A 25,199-nucleotide genomic window follows, 5' to 3' on the forward strand; every position below is an offset into this window, starting at 1 on the left:
ATTATCTCTCAAGAGGCTGCATCTCCAACATCAGCAGCGCTCGTGTAGCCTAACAGCAGGCTAGCATAATCCGGTTAATCTCATCAATCTGGCCACAGCCCTCGTATCTCTAGTAGATAGAGGAACATGTGGGCTACGTTCTGAAAGCACTTTTTTCCATCCCAATGCAATGCACACAGTCGGTCAAAATGACAAACACTGCCATTAACAATCAAGAACGCCCAAGAACGCGATCCCTGCCTCCACAAAACGAAAAGTTCCCTTCTTTAGATTTAAATGTAGGCTAGGCCTATACATTACAAGTTATTATCCAATAATAACCTTTAATAGCCAAATAATAGCATTTTGAAGAATTTCAAGCCTAATGAACAATAATAGAAACAAAACAAAAATGACTTGTGGAAATGTAGGCTATACCATAATCTATCACCTTGTACTATTTAGCCTACCTGTCTAGTTTTTCTTCACCAAAGCCTTACACTCCAATTCATGGGGTGGCAGCACCAACTCTGTTCTTCCAGTGTCCACATAACTGTACAAACGAGGAAGAAATTTCATAACTATTTTACGCATTTCATTAAGTCTTGTAGAAGTCAATGAATGCCAATGAACATGTAACCAAGAGAATAGTCTAGCTAGCAGTTATTTCGGAATGGGATTTCAAGTATGAGGATAGCTATTCTTGGAGCCACTGGACAGACAGGGCAGTATTTGGTGAAGCAGGCTATCCAAAAAAGGGTACGGTGTCACCGGCTCACCGCCGTGGTGCGGAACCCGGAGAAAGTGGCTTCGTCATGAGAAGCTAAAGGTGAAGCTGTTTGGCATGATGATTGATGATTATTGCTTTGTGGCTCACATCACTGTCGACATGACTTTCGATTCATGACTCTTTTCTTATCAACATGCATGCAATGTAACATTCCATAGGATATTCTAGGGGTCTAGGCAACCTGCTGTGGCGCATTGTGTGTCATTTCAGAACATGACATGTTACAATATTATTCTACAAAGATGGACATCCTTAATGTTAAGTTAAAATGTCTGTTGGTGTGCATCCAATTGACTGTTTATATGCACATTTAAATTTGTTTTAGTTAATACCGTCATTACAGGAAAGATGAAATATGTAATAAGTACAGTAGCCTAGTTATTTTCCAAAGATGGCCATGCAATGGACAATTAATTCAGAATGTCTGTTGATGCATCAAAATGTGTTTTTATTTTGCACATACATCTTTGTTGTAGTTAACTGATACATCCATTACCTTTGACTAATCAAAGAATGGAGGTCAAGAAATGTATGTGAATGTGGCATGACTGAAAATTTCACATCAGATATTCTTTACCTTCAGGTTACTACAGCCTCCTTGCAGGATGACATGACATCATGGTATGCTGACCATAAGTGACCCATGATTTTCATTAAGCTCTCAAAGTTACATTTCCAAACAACCCAAATGTGGTGTAATCAGGACCTGAGTGTAGTATTTTATGTTTCTGTATGTATTTACATCAATAAAATATGCTCAATATGTTAAAGCACTTGGCTACCTTGCAAATGACTTAAATGTACCTCTAAACATTCAGTATAATTGTACCCAATATACTTTGTTGTACAATTTTAAAATACTGCAGTTTATTTGTCTGCTTAGATGCATCAGAGGTTGTGTGGATTTCATAGAACATGGAACAAACTACTAAGTGTACCTTTAATTTTAGAGGAACAATTAACACTGTGGTTTTCACTGCTGTGTTGTTTAAGGATCGATGTCATTAACGAATGTCCCATCTTGTGTCCTGTCTTTGCAGCCAAGTCGTTGTCGGGCACTGCTGCCGTTTTTCAGCTCTTTCTGCTGATGGCCATACAGTGTGCTCAGCAACATGTATGAGATGGAGCACTTTTTAAAGTGCGTCCATAATATCAACTGGACAGTCGTGCGTCCTCCACGTCTACAGAATGCACTGGCCACAGGTGGGTTTCCATGATCAGCTTAACCATGACTCATTTTCACGTGCCTTCGCTCTAATCAATGGGATGGTCACTGTTTGCACTTATAGCAAAGGAGTTTCTTGACCGACGAGGGCTACTTTGTCCCAGACTGGGCACCCTATTGGACGCCACGCTGTTGCCAGGGGCGATGTTGCCCACTTCATGCTGTCGATGTTGGACACCAACTCCTGGATACAGAGGAGTTGCTATGACAACCAAGTAACTATGTTATTTAACTTATGATTGTGTGCTATATTATGACAAAAAATGGATGTAACAAATTAAAGATTGAACACATCTTTGAATGGGGAGCAATTGCATTAGTTTGCATTTATAAAGAGGTCATTATAACCCAAACCAGGGTTCAACACGCACTGGCCCAGGGCAAGTAAAAGAGCACGTCATGCAAGTTGGTTAGCCAGTCACTGCCCCGTTTGGATCAGTGTAAATTTTTCTGCCCATCACCACCACAAGTCATTTCAGTTAATTTGTGATGCTAACTGGTTGACGCTAATGCTACTAACAAAAAGAAGGGGTTCAATAAAATCGATACAGTACAAATAACAGCTTTATGGGAAAAGTGACTTTTTGGGGGCCAGTACAAATAAGATGCCAGGCCAGAGGGGTCAGTAGGAGAAAAATCTAATGTTTGGCCCGGCCCATACAGCCGTTTACCAGCCCTTCAAGTTTATTCTAGATACAGAGGGGATTAATAATACAAGGACAGATTTTTTTTACTCACAAAAGTCACAACTTTATTGCACCTGTTTGTTCATATATATTCTAGTCATCAAGACCCAACATTAAAGCTAGGTCAGGAAGGCGGTGCAAATTTCAGAACCATCAATGCAGATATGACATGAACCATTGGGATCGGAACGCGTGTGTGTTTTGTGTGTTGCTGTATGTGTTTTTTCCCTGCACAGCTGACCAACTCCAGCTGCGTTTTACAAACATCCTACAAACACTAGAAATCCAATCTACTACATTTACAGGGGAGGGAGGGAAGGTCCCAGACAACACTCACACACACGCACGCACGCACACGCACATACACATCCTGTCTAAAAATCTTCCCAGATACAAAGATTTTCATTTGTGTGCTGCCAGTGGGATTTCCTATGTCAGAGGAGCCCTGCGTTTGGTCTCACAGGCATCTACAGAGGGATGGGGGGGCAGTGGGTGTGGGGTGGGAGCACATGATGTTCTGTACAGTGATCTACATAGGCAAAGCTGGGATTATTCTTTAAATATCATCACTTTTATACTGATATATTTCATCTGTGGTCAAGTAAATAGAATTATCATTTTTTTTATTCTCCAAATATACTACTATTAAACATCTGATGAGAACACGTGTGAATTACATGGGACTGAGAGGTATGCATGTGCATGACTGTGTGGGAGAGAACGACGGTAAGCTCTGTTGTGTGGATGGGAACACGGCTGGTCAGATGGCGCTGGAAGGTGATCTGTTGGACTGTTGGCACAATTGCATAGAGTCAAAATATGAGGCAGATGCCAAAGTGATCCCTTACACACAACACGGTCTTTGTACTACTCACTCCATGGCTAGGAGTGTTTCCCTTGACACACACCCATGCACCCAAAACAGCCGGCGTTACAATGTTAACGTCATGAATGAGTCTGCATCTAAACATTTGTGGCATCGCAAAATGCATAAACTGCACCCTGGCATAATTGAGCTAATCTGAGCTAATATACTCGTTGACGCCAAGACAAGTTGCCATTCAGGGTACTCAAGAGACCAAATGTGATAGGTGACAAAAAATGACAGGCAAAAGTGTTCTATTGTCGTCTGACTTCCGTTCAGTTCCGTTATGTCACATTAACTGTTATTGACATTCTTGACTAAGGCATGAATGATTTCATTCAGATCACAACCAAGCAGCTTGGACATGACAAACGATACATAAAAAATAATAAAACAAAAATAATTAAAAGTCGTCTGTAGGCTGCAGGCACCAGTTGAGCTGTGGGAACAGATCGCTATGGATGGGGTCACTATGAGTAGGTGGATAGGCAATCAGAGAGGGGAAACTCATACAAGACATGCTTTCAGACAGCTGTGGATGAAGGGGTTCATCCACTGCAAGCCTACAGGATTAAGTATGGACACTGACCTACACAAACAGATGCAGTGCCAATGTTACCAAAACATAATCTGAAATTATGAAATTCATTTGTTGGAGGCATCTCACAAGTGTGTGTGTGTGTGTGTGTGTGTGTGTGTGTGTGTGTGTGTGTGTTAGACTCAAGAGCAACAGGAAAACTCTCTATTCAAAGCTTCTTGAGCACTCAACAAACACACCATTACATACAGAGCCATACACTCCACCTCAAACAAACTCTTGTCTTTTAAAATTGTTCAGCCAGATTTGGTATGGTCACTTTTTAAAGTTAAATAGGGAGAAGAGAGAACACGTCCCATCTCAGTGGTCACTCCTGCAGCGGTCAGTACCATAAAGGTCTTGGAGAGTCCAATCCAGATTTCTCCGTACGCTCCCTTCCACAGGACTGACATCACGGCAGAGACAGATTCCTCTGGGCTAAGCTTCTCTCTGTTTGTGGAGGGGAGATTCAGCACACTTTAACCGATGAACAGACTTTAACAGACAGCCCACTTTAACATGTGGACAGAGAGCAGAGGTGCATTCATATTTGACAAACAGTGGCAAACCTTCATGGCAAATGTTTTCTCAAAACAGTTAAATTTGAACTATTCGATGTAAACATTCCATTGTAACGGTAACACTTCGTCCAGCTCACAAAGCCCATTTAAAGCTGAAGACAAATTTTATCCCAAAGGAGGCGAGCTAGCTAGCTCTCTGTTTTGTTTGAACATCAACAGAAGTGACATTACCCCGCTAACCTTTAAAACAAACAGATAGAGAGATAAATGAGCAGTCCCTCTTCCCTCCCCAGACAAGGAACTCCTTGAGGAGGTGAAAGTACGCTTCTGAACAGGAGCTGGTTACCTAGCGATGAAACAAGCAACAGTGACTAGGGAGGAAGAACACAGGGCTGATGGGAAATCTCATTCTACAGCTTCTACTAGCAGACAGGGGGTGACATTGTTAGACTGGGAGAGTCCAGAGCTGTACTCTTTTCCCCTTACACCCTGGGGCCTCTCCACATACTTCCCCTTATTTCCTTTTGCCTTTTGAGTCCTGTCTGAAGTCCCTAGAGGCCCCTATGACTCGTGAGCGCCCCCTCACCTTCAGTGGCGGAACCCCAGTCTGCTCCTTTTCCCTCCGGGCGTGACTGACCACATGCTCCGATGGTCCTGGATTTTCTGGAACACGTTCCCGTGTTTCCTCTTCTCCTTTTTGTACTTTTTGATTTTCTTCACCTGTAGGAGTGACACTTACATCAGAGTGTGCGGGTGCATGTGTGCGGGTCCATGTGTGCGGGTGCGTATTGATCAAATACTTGGATGTATCTAATATTGGCCCCATACTGACTGATATGGCTGGATTGGTGTATGTGACCCATTCTATGGGACCAATCTATTAAACACAATTGTATGTTATTCTACATAAGTAGAGTCCACGTCCGGTCCAGGTATCGTTATCCGGACTGAAGAAGTTGAACCGGTGCATGCCTAGTGAGTATTCCGTTTATGAACGTGCCAAGTTTGTGTTACGGTGGGTCATTGTGCCTTCTTACCTTCCCACTGTCAAACTCCTCATCCCACTCATCGATCACTGTGGAATTCTTGGCAAACTGGGCATCTTCAATGGCATCTTTACTGATTGCAGAGACTTCTCCACCCCAACTAAGGACTGCACGCACACAAACACACTACCATCAGTGCAAGAACATAACATAACTGAGAAGGATTTATTTGGTGGCTGATGAATGCAGGGCTTAAAGCCAGAAAAAAAATCTGGGCCTGAAGATATCATACCATTACAGATCATAGACCTGACCCCCCCCCCCAAAAAAAAAAACAATCCCCTCAACAGCCAGGAATCAGGCACAGTGCCTAAGAACTTTAAGCCCTGTTAACAGACCTTTTTCACCGCATCTATTTTGTCGTGAAATAGTAAATTACGTAAATTACTATTAATTATGTACAAGTCGTCTCTGTTCAATGTAAGTGAAGCCGAATCAGAATTCATATCAAAAATGGCTACTGTAAAGAAGGTCCAGTCAGTGTGTGGTGTAGCAGGGTGGGCTGGCGGCTGACCTGGTGCTCCGTAGGCCGTGTCACTGGAGTTCTTCAGGAGCTCCTCCACCACCCCTCCAGTCCGTTGGCCGTCCCAGCTGCCTTTGGGGCCAGCGGCAGACTCCTCTTCAGTCACGGCGGGCGCCTGCTTGCGCTTGTAGCCGTCCTGGACCTTACTGTCCCACACCACCACAGGAGCAGCTGAGACGAGAGCCAACAACACACCACCATCATCATCATCATCATTATCATCAACGACTGACACACGGCCGGTAGCTCCCTATTTACATTCACCACAGGCTACTACACTGGCATAAAGTGCATGCAGATGGTAGTTTGAGAACTTGGCTGATCTAAAACATTAACAGGAGTGGACAAATACTAATTCTTTCGTTTGCCCACTGCCCAGGTGAAGGCCGTTTGTTTGTATTCCTTATTTTATCATCAGATTATGGTGTTAATCCTTTGTCTTTTCCAGAACAAGAAGAGTGTGTGCTTGTCACTGTCTGTGTTCACAACACTAAAATGTTAATGTCTCTCCCCTATTTGGCTACTGACAGATTGTGCTGAGAGCAGGACATGGAACAGAATGTCTGATGGTTTAAGATTGTATTTCCCAAGATGGCTATTTACAGACATTAATTTGTCCACTGGACAAATGGGAGAATTAATTAACTAGCCTAGACACAAAATGTATCTGCCTTGGGCACTCAAGCAAGCGATTTTATCATCTAACCTTGTGGGACTGCATATAGAATCTATGGTCAGATTGCTTTGTGCCATTCAGTTGTCATGATTGGCTGAGAGGTTGTGTGTGTGTATGATGGTCGCTACCTGCGGCAGGAGGGTTGGTCGTCTTCTCGGCTTGTCTGGGGAGAACGCTGTCATCCGAGTCCAGGGCTCTCCCCACCTCCTTTGGCGAACTCCTTTCCTCCCTTTGGTTATCCTCCTCAAGCTTCCGTTTCCTCTTCTTGCGTTTTTTCTTCAACTCAACGAAGTCTACAGTTTCTGATTCCACACCAACAGCATTCGTCTGGACACTAAGCAACATCAAGAAAATACAAACATCAAATGTTGATACAAACTATCCAATGTCTATGCCTAGTGGAAACAAAAATGTTCCACCTTTGACAACCCTTACTCAAAACCATGATGGTATATCATTCCTGCATTTTTTCTTAATGGTGTGCAGCACCAAAAAGGCTTGTTTGTGCATGAACTACTTTATCAAAATAAGTAGAAAGTTCAAATAAGAAGGAGGCTAACTGAGTGAAGCTAACACGAATCAGCCCACCTTGTTGCTAAATCCTGCCTGCTGTCAGACACTCACCTTTGGGGGTCAGAGGCCAAGGTGGATGGCGTGTGGCAGTTTGCCTCCTCCTGTGTTCCATCCAGCAATTTCTTCTTCTTCTTCTTCTTTTTTTTCTTCCTCTGCTTCTCCGACTGCTCTGAAGTGTGTGCGTGTGTGTCAGGTGTGTGTGTGTGTGTGTGTGTGTGCTGAGCCTGTGCGGCGTGTGACTGTGGCGTGTGGGCTGGGGGTGTGTGTGGGTGTGGGTGAGTCGCTGGCGAGAGGCTCCAGCTGTCTCCCAGCCTCCAGTCCTCCTCCTGAGCTAGCTGAGGACGGGGCTCTGAATTCGGCCCTCGCTGCTGCGCCTCTCCATTTTGCTCCTCCAGCCTCTTCCTCTTGGCCTTCTTCTTCTTGCGCTTCTTCTCGACCAATGGGCTCTCCTGCGTCTCCGGGGCCCGCGCGTCGATTGGTTCGGGCGTTTGGGCCGGCTCCGTGATTGGCTCGCTCGTCTCCGAGTGGCGGCGCTTGAGCTTTTTCTTCTTTTTCTTCTTGAGGAGCGGGCTGGCGGGCGGGGCAGATGACGGCGGCGGCGGCGACAGCAGCTTGGCGGGGCTCTGAGCGTGTGCAGCAGACTGAGAGGGTTTCGGAGATGGGCTGTGTGTGGGGGTCTTTGGGGAGAACGGTGAGGACTTCAGAGGTGAGTACGAGGGAGAAAATCTGTAGAGAAATAAAAAGAACAACCTCATAATGTACCCTCACACCAAACACATATGCCAAACCACACAGCACATCACACAAGTCCAAACATACAGTGTCAGCACAACATGGCCATTAATGTTTTAGTTTCAGGCACTTAGCAGATCATTTTTTTCTAAGCAACATCAGTGTTTCCCCTAGAATTATTTTGGAAAAAAATTACTCCTTAAATGATGACTTCTGGTTGATTTTGTAAAAAGAAATGGACAGATTGAGAGTTATGAATATGACAACCATCAACACATTCAAGGCATCTGCTGTGAAAAAAAGATGTAATTTACAAAGAGAGGAACGAATGGCAGCTGTTCCCGCAGTTCACTTTGTTGTTTTTTTCTTTTCTTTTTTAATCAGGCTACTGATCATGTGATTTTGAGGTGGCGCTCAAATTGTAGGAGCGGCCGCTGCTGAATACATAGTAGGGGAAACACTGAACATTACACACATAAATATACATAACATAAATTAGACATGTATATAATATCCTCTATAGAATACTAATAATCAAAATAGTTAACTAGTGAGAAATAAATCATTATGCATTGGGGAAAATGTATATTTTATTTGCATAGTCTGTAGAGTTATCAGAGTGGTGGCATGTTTATTAAGAGTGGTGTTTTACCTGTGCTGTTGGTTGCTGTGGCCAGACGTGTGTGCATGAAGTTGAGTGAACTTAGCGGGATGGGCGGAGTCAAAGGAGAGATGAGATGATGGCGAGGGCAGGGACTCAGTGCTCAGACTCCGGCTGTGATTGGTTTCCTGCAGTGATTGACATAAATAAAAACTTGGTGGTCTAAAGAAAAAAAGAAAACAATAGCCATGAACATGACAAAAACGGGAGGGGATGGAAAATAAAGAGGGAGGACCAACAGCACAACACAATGAAAGGAAAACAGAAGGGAAAATACAGAAATGAAAAAGAACAAAGTATGGCAGATAAGAATTAGAAATGGTTAGAGGAAAAGAATTTAAATAAAAAGAGACAAAGAAAGTCTAACAAACAGTGCTGACATGGTTGGTTAAATCAGAGGCAACGTAGCAGAGACAAGAGTAAAGAAAAAATAAAAAGGCGTCATGTGACATCATCTTCACAGAGATTCACTCAGATTTCACAGATACCCCCCCCATCCACACACGCGAACGCACACAAACACACACACGCACGCACACACACACGCACACGCGCACACACACACCAGCTGGTGGTCTCACCTTCTTGGCGGAGAGGGCGAGGCGCTTGGCGGGCGGCGGACTCATGGTGTTGTGAAGTGAGGCCAGACTGCTGAGGGCAGGGGGCTTCAGACGGTCAGCGCTCTTGGAGGGGGACGGAGACGCCGTGCCGTTCTGAGCCGCCACTCCCCCAAGAGGGGCGCTGCGCGTGCCAACTGAGTCCTACAGACACACACACACACACACACACGACAGGAGAGGTATCAAAAGAGCTGTTAACCAGCTGTTACACAGGTTACTACAGAATATGTGAGCACCTAATATCTACCTGACCATACTCACTGAAATACAGCTACCATAAGAGGATAAAAAAAATGTTTTAACGATCCTGTACACCCAAATCTGGCATTTCTTTGGAAATACCTTTGAGAAGAAATTGAGAGAAAAAAAAAAAAAAAAAAAAAAAAAAAAAATCCACTTTCTGCTGTAGATTAGCACAAGATATATTTTGTGCACGACACAAAGGTGTTTAGCTAATTAGCTCATATCTGGCTGTGTCAGCCAATCTGCCCACAGCATTTGAGAGCAGAGTATATTGGTAACTTTTTCACGATTTTGCAATCTAATTTAATATACCTGCCCATGTTTATTTTTCATTTAGATCTGTCTGGATGATTAAGGACAGATTTTTATGTGGTGTGACAAAATTCAGATTAATGAAGAGAATTGGGCGTTAATGAAGAGAATTGGGCGTTAATGAATACATTGTGCACACCTTGTGTTTTGATGACAAGTCTGACAAAAACCCTCCGTACACAAATCGTGAGGGAATGTGTGTAGGCATGGTCCTATAACTAGGTGTACCCAAACACTGCTAGATGTGACCCGTGTGTGTGTGTTGTACCTTAGATTCAGAGGTGTCTGAGTCAGAGAGGGACTTGAGTGAGGTAGACTGGGCCAGGCTTCGGTCGGCCCGCCTCTCGCTCTCGCCTTTGGACACGCCATTGGTGGTCTGACCGGCAGGCCGTGGCTGAGGGAGTGGCTTCTTCAGCTTCTTGAAGGGCTCCTCGATGACGGTGGGTCCCCTGGCCGGGGCTTGCGACGCAGAGGTGTTATTGGAGGACGAGCCGTTGGTCAGTTTAGGCGAATGGAGGTTGCAGGTGCTCCTGGCCACGCTCACACCAAGGCCGCTATCCACAGACTGGATCTTCCTCAGCTGAGCAGCATCCAGCTTCTGCACACACACACACACACACAAACAAACAAACAAATTCATGAAATATGGACATTTTGTTAATGACAACACTAAAAACAAAACAAAAAGATGTTTCAGTGTGCTTAGGACTGCAAGAAGCAAAATTAATTAGGAGTGCTCATCGCCAAATTTGATTTGTGCAACATACATCCAGACAACCATTTTGGTTTCCCAAGCAATGGCATGAGTATGATATAATGATTAGAGCAGAAAAACTACCTCACAACAAGCTGTGAATGAGAAACATCCCAGATAACAAAATCAGATTGGCAGATAGCAGACCGCTGGTGGTATGCCACTGGTGGCGTACCACTTGTGGTCGCCGTTGGACCACCATCTCTTTAAATTTAACTTGTCATGAATATTAAGAAAATACATGAAATGTTATTAAAATGATGTATGGAGTATAACTGAACAAATGAAAATGATTTTAGACCAATAGTGGCAATTTATTGGGCCATTTGTCTGCAACCTGCCAGCGGACCGCCAGAGAACCGATTAGCAAAATGCCAGCGGACCGCCAGCTATGCCCCCAGTCGACCGACAGTGGTCCGCCAGCCTCTTGCTATTTGGGATGTAGGGAAAAACAACTTAAGTGACCTTAGACATACACGTCTCATAGAGAGGTCAATTCACTGGTCTCACAATTTGATTACAATTCAAAGTTTTATGGACTGACTGGATTATAAAATGATTCTAGATGAACATGATCATGATGCATCTTATGCTTTACATTTTATTTTTTAACTCCACTTTCCATTTAAATTGTTTATTTAAAACGCTGTTTTCATTTGTAGCCTACAAAATGCCCTTTTGAAAACAAATGATCCCCTTTCAATCAGGCCAACATGATAATTCAGCTGCTGTCCTAAATACCAAACGTATCACATGAAAGGCTGACTCATTCATCACTCAGTGCAGGATCTTTCACATAAGTGTCACAATATATTGATGCAACAATCATGCCCTCCGGCCCCACTATATGGAATGTATAAAGGAGCCTTTTAGTGAGTGTTTGGGGGGTTAGCAGTGGCAGTTTGAGTTACCTTGGAGATCTGCGGTGAAGAGAGTGGGCCGTTAAGATTCTTTTTCAGATCGGAAGTGATGCCGCTCTTCCCAGACTGCCCTATGCTTTGCTTGGGGCCATCAGCATTCTTCTTGCTCTCTGGAATCCTGGGGGGCAAATAGATAGATAGATAGATAGATACTTTATTGATCCCCAGGGGAAATTCAAGGTCAAGAGCAAGAATTAGCAGAGAAACCACACACACACACGTCCAGTGGAAAGGAATCACACATACCTCAGATAGAAGAGCACATAGGCTTGTTGGTTCAGGACCACCTTGATGTTGCTGGAATGAACCATTGAGTCGTTCATCTGATACCACTGCCCATTACTTGCCTAAAACAATCAGACACAATAACAATTAGAACACAATCTATTGTTTTGGGGCATGATGTATTACTCTAGGTAGGCTATCTGAAGATGTCTCACCTTCACATAGCAGTAATAATGGCCAGCATGGCAGCTGTACCCAGAATGCACTAGGACAGCATAGAGGCCATACATTACTGGGTCCCCTGTGCTTTGGGACATATACGGCCGGATGTTCAGGAACTCTGGGTAACCAACATCCTGTGTGCAGGACAGGAGAAAAGGTTGAAGGCATTTCATATTGTATTTCTGTGATGTTGCCACACGTCAAGTAAAACGTTAATTCCTAATTAGTAGGTCTTACCTTGGTGATTTTCCCTCCGCTGAAGTTGGCAAACCTCTTGAGTGACAGCGTCAGGACATTGGATGTCCGGTGGATAGTGAAGCGCTTTGTTGCTGGAACCTTCTTCTTACACCTGAACGAATACAAGTCAGACCAAGCCACACGTGACTCTCCATCACTGCACTCTGTACTTGTGATTGTCTATACCATGGTGTTTAGAGTGTGCTTCTGAAAGACAATGCCATTTCTGAAGGTCAAAGATAAAAAGCAAATGTTGACAGTTTCAGCGAATGAAAACAGTCTCATGGATGTCTGTCTCAACCTCAACCTACTTGGCACACATGTAGGCGTTCTCCCCGCTTAAAACATCTGGCTTCACAAATAGCTCCAGAGCTCGCACAATGTTCACCGCTTGCTGCATAAGACAGAAAGTTCACAATTAAGACATCTACGCAACAACGATGATGATGCACAAACACACACATTCACACACACAAACACAACACAACACACACCACACACTTAAACTAAAAGTAAAGGCTGAACATCTATGCATTTATACTGTTTTGCCATTTATACCTTGGTAGGACCATTTGGCACTTACTCGGATCTCCACGGCGATATCAAGGTATGGGTCGTAAGTGTCCGACACACTTTTGCAAATCGAACATTTCACTGCAACAGGAGTATTCATTCATGAAACATAAGATTCATTCATGTCTCAGTCTGACATCACCTTATAACATCCAGACATACAGCTTTGTATATAAATGAGCAGACCAACATCCAGTGCTATGAAGTTAAGTCTAGGGTTGTGGTCATTAATAACTGGAGTCGTAATAACATGAAAAGATTTAAAGTTGCTCTACCTCGCGACCTGAGGTAACCTCCAAAGATCTGATGGACGAGTGTGGTGGCTTGCGTCTGCCTATCCAACCTGAGGACACAAACACACTGAGAATTTCACTGAGAATCAGGAGCATCCCGTTATGTGTTATGCATTTACATTTATTCAATTAGCAGACACTTTTATCCAGAGCGACTTCAATATGTCAATTATATTATTAGCCATAGTGCCCGAGGCATCTAGGGGGTGCCCCGTCTTCATGCAATCAAACACACACGACTGCTTACTTTGGGTAGCCGTTGAGGCACGCCTTCTGCATGGCGTCAATTGTGTAGCGCAGGAATTCATGGGCATCTTCCTGACTCCCAAAGCGAAAATGACGGGCGATCTCTGGAAAGAAACACACATACACACAAATACAGTGAGCCACTATACCCAAAGTAGAGTATGGTGAGCTGGAAAAAAAAAACTCCCTCTGTTATGACTAAAGGGGCGTATTGGGGACAACATACGGGGGGAGAGAGAAAGAGAGAGAGAGAGAGATAAAAGGAGGGGGCAGGTAATAAGAGAGCATAATCAAGGTGAGGCACATGGTCCCCTGAGGCAACAGGAACAGGACAAGCTAATTTTTGCTGTGTTAACCTGTCGTCCTACAGAGCCAACAGACATAAGAGATGCACAGGACAGGGAGGTAGGGAGGGATGGAGGTAGGTAGCGACACAGAGAACGATTCTTACTCTTGAGGTCCCTGATGAAGGAGACGGGTTTAATGGCATTGCCCGTGTTAGCAAAGGCCTGGATGAGATGATTCTGCATGATACAGATCATACAGAAGCCTGACTGGTGACCTGGAGACCACATAAGAAAAAAAATGGTGTTTATACATTTATTCAGACGTACACACACACACACACACACACACAAAATGCTAGTTCAACCAATGTATTCAGTTCCATGACACTCAAATTAAAATGAACACACACACACTCACATGATCGGCTGTGCTCCTTGGAGAGTAGGTAGTTGGCGAGTGGAGGCGTGTACGTCAGACACTGCACCGTGGAGTTCAGGAAGCATGTGTTGCCTAGGTTATGAAGCCCTGCCCCTACACGATACACCCGCTCCCAGCGCAGAGAGAGACGGTTCCCTGGGAACAGATGTTTCTGGGGGGCCGGAATGCCATCGCCTTGTCCACCCACGCCAATATCACCACCTGAAGAAGCAGTGGACAGTCCCGTGTCATACAACCATCCTTAACTCCACCTGAACCCTAGGGAGAGGCTACTGCTAGATGGGACTTTACAGCTCCAAAATATATATAGGACAGGATTTGTGTAGATTCATAAGAAAAGTTCAGTCAGCGATGGAGCAGGAAGTCTTGTTTGTTTATGTTTATATTTAAATTTATTTGCACTTAAGACGCTTTCAACCAAACCAACGTACATTATATTTTAACCAAGGACCAAACAAAACACACCAGAGAGGTAGCTAACCCCTCCCTTCAGTAATCCCACAGAAACTCCACATTGGGTTTCGTTTCTTTGTTTGGGGGACAAGCTGCCCCCACTTTTGCTTACAGTGATCGGAGCCTGGCTATACAGACCGGATTATTTTAACATCATATTCAGATTGTACGGAGAATATTGCTGAATGTGACGAAAAAATGTTATGGGTTTAAAATTACGTATGATCGTTGACGGCACCTTTAAAGGATGTGCATATTACTGTTCACTGGTACAATTGAATAAAACTACCATCCACCCACTTAAAGTTCTTATGAATCATCTCGCAGGTCTTGGTCAACGCTCAACTCATCTCATATCTTATATTTAATGCACAAATATGCCAAATTTTATCCCTCACTGGACCTACCCTGCCGCTTGATCTGGCCGCTCTCTGACGCCCTCTGTGGCGTGGCAGTGTCACTGCGTGGGTTCAGGATGACGTATTTGCTCTTGAGGGCCTCGAGTTGGTAGCTGAAACCCTTGCTGGCAGGCTCAAACTCGATCTTCTGCAGGAGGACCTTCTTGGCGGAGGAGGCCAGCAGCTTGTTGAGGTCGCCCTCGTCCGCAGAGTCCTTGCGGCCCGGCTTCAGGGCCTCTTTGAGTTTATCCACTATGGGCATGGTGCATCACTGTCCACAGACACATAAGAGAGCACACAAACACACATTATCCACTATGGGCATGGTGCATCACTGTCCAGAGACACATAAGAGAGCACACAAACACACATTAATTCAGACACAGTAAATAATAACACAATACACAACCATTAGGCATTAATTTCAGAGCGACTACAAAATACAACACCACTACAACTCAATTCCAATGACGCCATAAAGGAGTTTCTACCATGCAATGGTGCAAGATGATATATTAGCTTTTTCCCAAACCCAGTGAGCTGGAACTTACTGCCAGTAAAGAAACAATTGTCTTTGTTGATGAGTAGATTTAACTACCTACGTCATGTCATGAGTCACTGATTGGTCTGCCTTTCAGAATGGCAAAGCAATTCATCTTGTTAAGAGGCTTTCCAGACACCAAAAAATCCCAGCAAAATATTGGCTGGGAGATACAGACACATGGAGCCAGGCTACCAATGGCCGACACTTTGTAAGACGTGCTAAACTGGACTCTATGGTGTTGTTGATGTATGAATTATAGTTTATCCAAGCTGATCAATAAATGTCGTTTTTTTTCTGGCACTCAGTAAAATGAACACTTTTCTTCTTTCATTGGTACCATGGAGGCAAGCTGTAATTCATACACACTGTGTTCACAACAAATTTCACTGAAGTCAAAAGGATGACATTTCACCAAATGTAATCTAACAACAAACTGTGTGACATCTGTGGCTCTGGCACACACACAACGTCAGACGAGCTTCTGCAGCAGGCCCCTGCCCTGTCCATCACTAACTACAGAACAGCCGCTGTTTCACAGCACTATGGGTACATGCAGGGGCTATTCATGTGTATAGGAGATGAGCTTGGCAAGCCTCCTGCAATTATGTAAAACAGATGAGGCAGCACTCAGCATGTGTTTCTGAGCATGAATGTGTAGGTCTGTTCTGTTGGGGGGCGGGGGGGCGCTTCACTTGTGATGTCAGTTGCTGCATTCACCTTTCTCACTGCAGCGCTCAACACACACATATAAACAGTCACCTTCAATCCTAACAGTTTCTTTTCTCTTTTTAAATGTGGCTATAATCATCATCCTGACACAACCAGCGTGTTTAAAGTCCACCAAAGCTCTCCGAGGCCACCACACACAAATACAAGATAGATCTCTCTGTATTGGTCCCTCTCCTATTAGGTTCGGGCTCCCATATGAGGTCTTCCTCATTCTGCAGGAAAATGGATTCACACACACACACACACACACACACACACTATATACAGAGGAGCACAATGAGGACTACACATGCATCAAACACAAGGACACCTTGCCCTTCCTCACACACATACACACACACACTCCCTCTCTTTCTCGCTCACACACACACACACACACTAGAGTGCAGTGATGTCAGCACTAGTGGGAGGAGCAGCAGATCTCACTGAAACTGCTTTCTTCATTCAGTTTCTGCCTATGCTGTTTAACACACCGCTCATGGCACACCAACGCATACCTCCATTTCTGTAACTCAGGCGTCTCAGCATACACCCGTTTTCTTTTATTCACGTAAGCTACATTGCACAGACGGTCAATAACAAAGGGCTTCAATATACCACGAACATCTTAAAAATACCACCGAATAAAAACATTTCAGACATTAAGGGGTTACAATAGCATTACCACTTCAAGGACTGTGGATTATGTAATGTCATCAGACAGTGAGCAAAGCGCAGGGATTTTATCACCATCAGCATTCACTCATTTCGTTATGAAACAGTGAATATGGTAGTATTTTAACGCATCCTGACAGAGACCGCGCTTCACATTCAACACCAAACTTGTGTCCTTCTGTTTTGCAATGATAATCTATCATCGTGGACACGCACAAGCTAACCGTGAATATGATTCAGAGACAGGTTTCATTCCGTAAACAGTTTGCCTGTAACGTTAACTGACACGTGCAATGTACCAAGTTGTTTTAATTTGTTGCCATCCAGTTTCCCCACAACCAGGCATCTCATAGCAATGTACAATGCATTTGAGTAACGTTAACACGTGTCGACAAAGCGGATACTGATTCAGCCATCAGCTTCGGGTGATTTCTTCTAGACAGACAGCTGGCTACATCAGACCTAATTCAAGTTCGTCTTTATAAACGAAAAAGACTGAAAACTAAATCACTCCTAAACAGAAAAAAAAGAATTCGTTTTTTCTTCAATTATACCATCCTACGTTCAAAGTGCAAACACGTTAAATTAGATGTGCATGCTAGCCATGGTAACGTTAGGTATAAAAGTGACGATGACAATTGACATGTTATTATAATACATACATGCCAAAATATCTTGAGGCTCCCTGTTTCTCTACCTAAAAAAACTAACGTTAGGATATTAAATCTTAAAATAGCGTTAACCCACGTTACCTTTTAACACGCCAGGTGATGTTGCGCTTAAAAATAACCAACGTTAATTCAACGAACGTGAGTAACACAAGTCAAAACGTACTTTTGTCAAATAACTACATTTAAAGTAGCCAATTTAGTCTCAAAATCGTTCCACCTGAGGAAACCACAAACCAGAGAGAAATTGGGTTCTGCTGTCCACGCGGTAACATGTCTTCTGATTTGCAAGGTTAGCTGCTTCACTTGAATTGCTAACGTTGTTAACAGTTAAACCATTGAATGTTTACAAAATTGAGCTCACAGATTTAATGATGGCGGCTCATTATTGTGGCGACAACAGACACAGGTGTTAGCTGGCTAGAGAAGTTAAACCTAATATTGTAAATGTCAGCAGGTGCACTAATATGAACCTATATAACATTATCCAACCCAGTTAGCTCCATGGTCAACTAGGCTGGCGTGTGTGCTTGGTAACGTTAGCTAGCTAGCCCCAGAAAACAACTCCTGTGGAAACATAAAATATTCCAGTATGCACTTGTAAAGCCCTATTTTATAACTATCACACTCATCCAAACCATCTAATTGCTGCCGAATAGTCGTCAATGTTTGTCAATGCGCCAACGATCGTCAACATCCGATAATTGGCTAACCAAGTTTCCACAGAAATAAATTAGCTGGCTAGCTAACCTGCAAGTTAGCTAGACAGTTCACGTTAGCTAACGTGGCGAACGTGTCTCGTCTAGTGCTGCAATGTGATAGCTCTTCTGTCACTAAAGTCATAACAGCGACCACGAAGTCATTTAATGATAATATAATAATATGCCACACAACCTACCTTTTTAATGTACCATCGACTTTGTTTGCTACGTCTATTTTGTGTTAGACACAGGGTGCGTCGCTAGAACACCGTCATTTTGTTACATTCTTTCCTCCATGCTGCATTATGAGAAGGTGGGGACAAAGGTGATTGACAGCATAGTTTAGCCAATGAGTTTGAGAACACTCAGAGTGGACTACCCTCATTCATAGTAGTGGGATCACAGACTGCAAGCAGCATGTGATAAACATGTATAATAGCCCCACTGGATTTAAGGCTGTAATAAAAGGGCTTATTATATGTGGAATTCGACCAGAAATCTAGCACTGGACCATCCTGGGTACAGGCTTGGCCACCTGACAGGGATGGCTTAAGTGGTGTTATATTTCTTGTGAAGTGACCAAGATGAAGGGGGACAGGCCTATTTCCCATCTGTTTAGCTGTTACTAGGACTTAATTTAATACTCATGATACTCCCGTCCTGTAGATGCAACTAGCACAAAATAAGCATTAGGCCTACACCAAATAATTTCAATAATAAATAGCTAACCTTGTCCACCTGAGGGTGCTGTTTCAACAGTTAGGGTTGTTTACTGTCACTCTTTGAGATCAAGACAAGAAGTTGAACCACCCACCACCAGTTTCACCAGCCTCACTCAAGTTTTGTCATGTTGTGGAAGAAAGAGCCATGCAGTGGTACACAAATCTACATAAGATCATGCACATAAGGTCTCACATCATCAAAGGTAGCCTAATATATCTCTATTAACAAAAAAAGTGAGCTTTGGTTAATCTTACCATCTTACCATACCTACCTGGCTTTGCATAACAATGAATTACTCACACTATATTCATATTTCAGGTGTAGTGTTACTGCTGTCATGCCACAATTAAAAAATTAAAACAGATAGGGACTCTATAGTCATGTGCTTGTAGCCCAAGAGTGAAGTTTACTTCCATGTGGAGCAGTCTTTTGCCATTTGGAATATAATTTTCCAACATCTGGACATTGGGAAATTTGAGCAACAGGACAACTTTTTTAGGGATTGTAAGCCTATATTTTGTGATCTATTTGAGTAATGCACTCTGCTAAGATTTCCAATTGGCCCACATCCTGAACTTGTGTTGTGTGCATTAGTATTATTCCTGTGTCATATTACCTTGGCTATAGGAATACATAAAGAGAAAAAGAATGCATCTCCCCTATAGGCTAGTTATTGGCACAGGCCTTAACATCCCTCAATGTGTGGAACCAGGCTACTGGAAAAAAATACCAGCATACCAAATCAATTCTGTTTTCTCAAAACTAATTTCATTCAACAGTGAAAGCAGAATCTGAACCACTATAGCAACAACAACAAAAAAACAAGTATATGCACCAGTGAGTGATGTTGGAAGTTAGATTTAACTTCTTGAGACATTTTTTTTCCACAGCCTTACCAATTATTGAACACTGCACTTCTGATTTGAAAACAAATGTGTAATTTGGACAAAATATTCTCTTGCCGTTTAGTCACTGCAGTTCTGTAATTACTTGATCAATGTTGCCACCAATAACTGGGGAGGGCAATTTATTTCGACTACCCTCTGACCGTCACCACGGTCTTACCAGTGGATAGGTAGAAGGATGGCATCATTCACAGGTAAGACCATGGTGACGGTCATCGGTCGGTCTCATAGATCTATATGGACATAACTTACGTTCTCTTGTGTGGGTTGGGGATATTTATTATCAGGGGCCAAGCAGTGAAAATGCATAGGAAACCAATGTTGTGTCTACCTCTTGCTTAATCATTCTTAAGCACACTATGTGGATATTTGATTTAGTTTTATTTAGTATTTTTTTATCTTCTACTGTCCTTATTGTGCAGTGGTGTTTTTTTTATATTTATATACATATTACTTTTTCTGCTGTAAGTGCATGTTGTGTGTGATGTATCCAACTGAGACCTTGAATTTCCCCTCGGGGATCAATAAAGTATCTATCTATCTATCTCTATCTATCTATGGTGGCAAGCTTGAACATTGGCCAAGTTATTACAACTAACAGAATTTGGTTCTGAAACCAGCATTATTGGGAAGTTATTAAGTTTTATTAAATCTTTCATGAGTTAAGAGGAGATTCTTATTACATTATTGGTTTCTATAAGCCCTCTTTAAAGATATGAAAACATATACGGTGACTCAAGGAGCCAAACTGAATCGACAGTGAAAGGAATGTTTATATATCTGTTTTTCTGCTAATAGAACTGACACATGTGCTGGAAAGGTCCACAAACTTTGAAAGGCAATAGACAAGGCTTCATTTTCCAATGAATAGCTCTTGCAAATTCCCTGGCTCCCACTGATAACTTCACAAATAAACCATGAGTGATTTAAAAAAATGTTTTTATTTCTCAACACCATAGGCATCCATACAGTTTGGAATAATACTGGAAAGTGTAGGCATGCATGGTCTAGCTTCAGACCTCCGTCTCATGTAGTACCAGCATGAGACATCTCTCACTACTGCTAATGCTAAGACATACATTGCTTCATAAAAACACACAAAATGTACAAGAAAGGCCAATGTATCTGAAAACATGGATCGACCAAGTCTTTAGAAACATTACTCAAGAATACAGAAATTGAATAAAAACGACTAAAAAAGTTTACACTTAATGCTTCATCATGGTCAAATAGGCATTGTTGCGAAGGGAGTATAGGCTACATTTAATAGTTTTACTTGGACAAGTGCTGAGACCCTCAAGTTCTCTCAAGGGCTAGAGGGCTGGATCTAATGCAGACTTCTGCCTGACAGGAAGATTTTGGTCAGGTGTGAGCCATCTTTTTTTAAAAAGTGACTGCATTAACTCAGAATCCACCATGTGTGCCTTAAGAGACATGTTAAGGCTCAAGGATAACACAATAATCAACATGACTGCACACGAGTGGCAGGGCCAGACTTATCTGAAATGCTATGACTGGGGTCTGCTGAGAAGGGTTCTTTTTTATGAAGATGTGGATGGACGATAAACTGACTTTACCATTTCTAAACCAATTCACCATATTATGTCAGTAGTGATGCTGATTCTCAAAGACCAACACTGTAATTATAAGTGGTGGTCTCATCATGTTTTGGACAGTATTTTAGGAAAGCCAACTGAACCTGCATCTGTTTTCCTTAAAATCCACTACCAAATTTTTAAATTCTAGTTGCCCCTTGTGATTTCTCATCCGGAAGTGCAGTCTGGCTCTACAAAATTAGTCTGCTAGTAACTGCATTCCGCCACAGAGAAAAGTAATTTACTAGTCCTTCGTGTCCATCATAGCATTTAAGCTTCAAAATAGACCTCAATTGCTTGTTTGTAGGAAAACTCTTCTAGGTTCTTCACCTTCAAAGGTTCCTCAAGTATTCTGCAAACATCTAAAAACCTTCAAAGGTTCCTGTTGGAATCCTTGTAGGCTCTTTGTTATATGATACTATAATTATGTTCTATTAAATTGCTTTTTATCAAATTGCATCTATTATATTACATACGTATAACTGAATTGGCAAAAGAACTTTCAGAGGTTTCTCCAAATTACCCCTATTTTATAGGACTGAGGACCAGGATGGTTGACGATGTGCATGTGGCTTGGCTAAATAGCTTTCAGTCCACTGATCCACAATATGCCCAATTCAGTGAAATAACTCAACTATGTGAAATAAAAGGGAAAGTGAGGGGTACCATCTGACCGACATGAAACAGAATCTGTTTATGCTGAGCTAACTCTTAGGGGCGATGCTTATTTTATAAATACACACAAATCCTGCAAATACTAGCACTAAAAGTATAAATTAATGCCATATCCTCTGCGAGTTGGTCTGTGGCACAGTGTAGTATACAATTTACAACTAATCTTTTACTGTACATTCCACATATGCAAAATATTACAATGGCAGAAATGTATGACATAAAAGACAAGAAAAATAAAATGCACATTCCCTTAAAATATGCTATTTCATTACAGCTGTTAAATTAATTAATTGATTATTTAATTAAATGAATCAATTAATCTAAGTTGGTTTGAGTGAGCATGTGTATAAAACATTGGGATATAACATTTGTACACAATAGACTGGGTTAAAAGGTTGAGAAAAGGAAAAATTACTAAAATGGTTTGATTTTTTCTCTTTTCTGTAACACAGCTGGGTAAAAATAAGCAAAATGGAAGGTTTGGTACTTTCAAAAGTGTTTCTGTAAATCTGACTTTTATTAATCAAAAACAGGCATCTGTTCAAAGAGTCAGGTTGTGCTAATGTTCTGTGTGTGTTTGTGTATGTGTGTATGTATGTATGTGTGAGCAAGAGTGCAGATGTTTGGCGCTGGTGTTGGCGAATGTGACTATGGGTCCTCGATGTCCATGAACTCCTTCTTGGGGGCGTGAGAGCCACGGTACCAGTTGCAGGAGGAATCGCTCCGAGGGATACAGGTGAAGTACTGAGCCTGTTTGCCACGGTGAGTTGCCTCTAGGACCCAATCTGTCCACAGGCACTCCTCTGGGCCTCCAATAGAGCAGGGCAAGGTCTGGCATCTCACAATCTGTCAAAACAGACATAGACATGCAGATGAGCATTTGTGGTGCTCACATCCATAGAGAGATTTAGGGTTGCCCACACAAGCGGTGGACTTCTATACATAGATTCTTCTCATTGCGTTCTCTTTGAATGTAAAAGTACGGTATAAAATGGATGTAAGTTGTGGGTGATTATGGCAGGACCCAGTGTGTGTGTGTGTGTGTGTGTGTGTGTGTGAGTGAGTGAGTGAGCGAGTGAGTGAGTGTGTGAGTGAGTGAGTGAGTGAGTGTGTGTGTGTGTGTGTTTATGTCGTGTTTGAATGTGTGTGCGTGTGTGTGTGTGCGTGTGTGTTTATGTCATGTTTGTGTGTGTGTGTGTGTGTTTATGTCGTGTTTGAGTGTGAGTGTGTGTGTGTGTGTGTTTATGTCATGTGTGTATGTGTGTGTGTGGCTCTTACCCGGCAGTCACAGCCTGACTGATAGCGCTGGTTCAGGCTGAGTGTTTGAGTGTGAGTTAGGTCACTCCATGGCTCCACAAAGTCACAGAGTGTCACATGCACACCATCAGACTCCATCTTGCCTGCAGACCATAGATGAGGATGTTACTGGGCAAGCTAGTGCTATCTGTCTACTGGCATGTATAATGGTTCATCAATAATGAACCTCTAAAGGTCTGTGCCACTGTTTACAGGAAGTGGTTTAGAACTTAGCCAAAAGGTGTCACAAGAGGAATTGTGGGTACTGTAGTCTTACCTGTGATCAGGTACTCCTTGCTGTCATGCTCCAGATTCACACCACACATGGCAGAAGTTGGCGCTGTGAAGATGGCTTCTACAGCCTGATCAGGACCCTTAAACATCTGCAAGATATTGAAAGTAATGATTAGAAAAAGTAAATAAAAACAATAACCATCTCTGATATTCACATAACTAAACCAACATTAAGAACAATGCAGAGTAGTTATTTTTTCTGATAATGAGAATGTAGAATGTGGCCACAAATGTATACACACACATACACACACACACACACACACACACACACACACACACACACACACACACACACAGAGACACACACACACAGACTTGTACTTACTTTGGTCTGTTTGATGTCATACTGGATCCTCTTGATGGGGTTGCCATAGACATCATTCCCAGAGGCTATCTCCTTCCGTCCAACCACCTTAGCTCTGATGACTGCCAATGACACAACACAGTGGTTTTCTTAATACTAATAAGCACTGAAGTATGCTTGGGACACTATCCAATAGATAGATCAAGTCAATAGACATAAGATAAAACATTGCCAGTCATTATTTTGCTTTCTAAAATTAGTCTTGGATGAACCTAAATCTTTTGAGATGTTGGTGACTCAGTCTAAACTTTCCCTTTGCTAAACTTTAGACTTTCATTGGCTTCCCCCTGCTTTATTACTGTCTCTGTGTATCTATTCACAATGTGTGTCAGTCTCTATGCTTGAGAAGGGGCACATGTATGTGTGTGTGTGTGTGTGTGTGTGTGTGTGTGTGTGTGTGTGTGTGTGTGTGTGTTTGTGCCATGAACTCCTTCTTGAAGGTGAGAGCCCTTGTACCAGTTGCAGGAGGAATAAGCTCCGAGGGATACAGGTGAAGTACTGAGCCTGTTTGCCACTGAAAAGAGTTGCCTCTAGGACCCAATCTGTCCACAGGCACTCCTCTGGGCCTCAATAGAGCAGGGCAGGTCTGGCATCTCACAATCTGTCAAAACAGACATAGACATGCAGATGAGCATTTGTGGTGCTCACATCCATAGAGATTTAGGGTTGCCCACACAAGCGGTGGACTTCTATACATAGATTCTTCTCATTGCGTTCTCTTTGAATGTAAAAGTACGGTATAAAATGGATGTAAGTTGTGGGTGATTATGGCAGGACCCAGTGTGTGTGTGTGTGTGTGTGTGTGTGTGAGTGAGTGAGTGGCTGAGTGAGTGAGTGTGTGAGTGGTGAGTGAGTGAGTGTGTGTGTGTGTGTTTATGTCGTGTTTGAATGTGTGTGCGTGTGTGTGTGTGCGTGTGTGTTTATGTCATGTTTGTGTGTGTGTGTGTGTGTTTATGTCGTGTTTGAGTGTGA

The 25,199-nt window shown here is 42.8% G+C and overlaps 2 protein-coding genes and 1 long non-coding RNA gene across 3 annotated transcripts in view; 1 reads left to right on the forward strand and 2 right to left on the reverse strand.

Annotated features, from left to right (window-relative positions):
* Nucleotides 1-418: 418 nt before the first annotated feature.
* LOC125295504 lies at nucleotides 419-2,517 on the forward strand. Its single transcript, XR_007193670.1, has 4 exons — nucleotides 419-808; nucleotides 1,353-1,390; nucleotides 1,810-1,972; nucleotides 2,059-2,517. It is a non-coding gene; the product is annotated as an uncharacterized LOC125295504 (long non-coding RNA).
* Nucleotides 2,518-4,350: 1,833 nt separating this feature from the next.
* Nucleotides 4,351-18,679, reverse strand: usp36 (ubiquitin specific peptidase 36). The gene is made up of 21 exons (XM_048244775.1): nucleotides 18,570-18,679; nucleotides 15,086-15,347; nucleotides 14,205-14,426; nucleotides 13,951-14,061; nucleotides 13,501-13,603; nucleotides 13,236-13,303; nucleotides 12,971-13,041; nucleotides 12,699-12,781; nucleotides 12,388-12,499; nucleotides 12,144-12,284; nucleotides 11,950-12,050; nucleotides 11,695-11,821; nucleotides 10,298-10,627; nucleotides 9,436-9,615; nucleotides 8,846-8,982; nucleotides 7,513-8,187; nucleotides 7,017-7,222; nucleotides 6,204-6,383; nucleotides 5,681-5,796; nucleotides 5,230-5,363; nucleotides 4,351-4,572 (listed from the first exon to the last, which is right to left on the reverse strand). The coding sequence occupies exons 2-20, from the start codon at nucleotides 15,336-15,338 to the stop codon at nucleotides 5,232-5,234; spliced, it is 3,348 nt and encodes a 1,115-aa protein (XP_048100732.1). The 5' UTR covers nucleotides 15,339-15,347; nucleotides 18,570-18,679; the 3' UTR covers nucleotides 4,351-4,572; nucleotides 5,230-5,231.
* Nucleotides 18,680-20,922: 2,243 nt separating this feature from the next.
* timp2b (TIMP metallopeptidase inhibitor 2b) overlaps nucleotides 20,923-25,199 on the reverse strand; it is an 11,016-nt gene continuing 6,739 nt past the window's right edge. Inside the window, exons 2-5 of the mRNA XM_048246370.1 lie at nucleotides 24,189-24,289; nucleotides 23,844-23,949; nucleotides 23,549-23,670; nucleotides 20,923-23,116 (exon numbers count right to left, since the gene is read on the reverse strand). Coding sequence (XP_048102327.1) covers nucleotides 22,919-23,116; nucleotides 23,549-23,670; nucleotides 23,844-23,949; nucleotides 24,189-24,289 — 527 coding nt within the window. The 3' untranslated portion in view covers nucleotides 20,923-22,918. The remainder of the gene's footprint in view (nucleotides 23,117-23,548; nucleotides 23,671-23,843; nucleotides 23,950-24,188; nucleotides 24,290-25,199) is intronic.

Source organism: Alosa alosa, chromosome 6 (assembly GCF_017589495.1).
Source record: "Alosa alosa isolate M-15738 ecotype Scorff River chromosome 6, AALO_Geno_1.1, whole genome shotgun sequence".
In the NCBI taxonomy this organism is placed as follows: Eukaryota; Metazoa; Chordata; class Actinopteri; order Clupeiformes; family Clupeidae; genus Alosa; species Alosa alosa.

What these genes read in the sequence shown, in the direction of transcription:
- usp36 (XM_048244775.1), bottom strand. Translation starts at nt 15,338, where the DNA reads ATGCCCATAGTGGATAAACTCAAAGAGGCCCTGAAGCCGGGCCGCAAG. An exon ending in GCGGAGGGAAAATCACCAAG is followed by an intron (nt 12,285 to 12,387) that starts GTAAGACCTACT and finishes TCCTGCACACAG; the next exon opens with GATGTTGGTTACCCAGAGTT. An exon ending in CAGACACCTCTGAATCTAAG is followed by an intron (nt 9,616 to 10,297) that starts GTACAACACACA and finishes GTGTGTCTGTAG; the next exon opens with GACTCAGTTGGCACGCGCAG.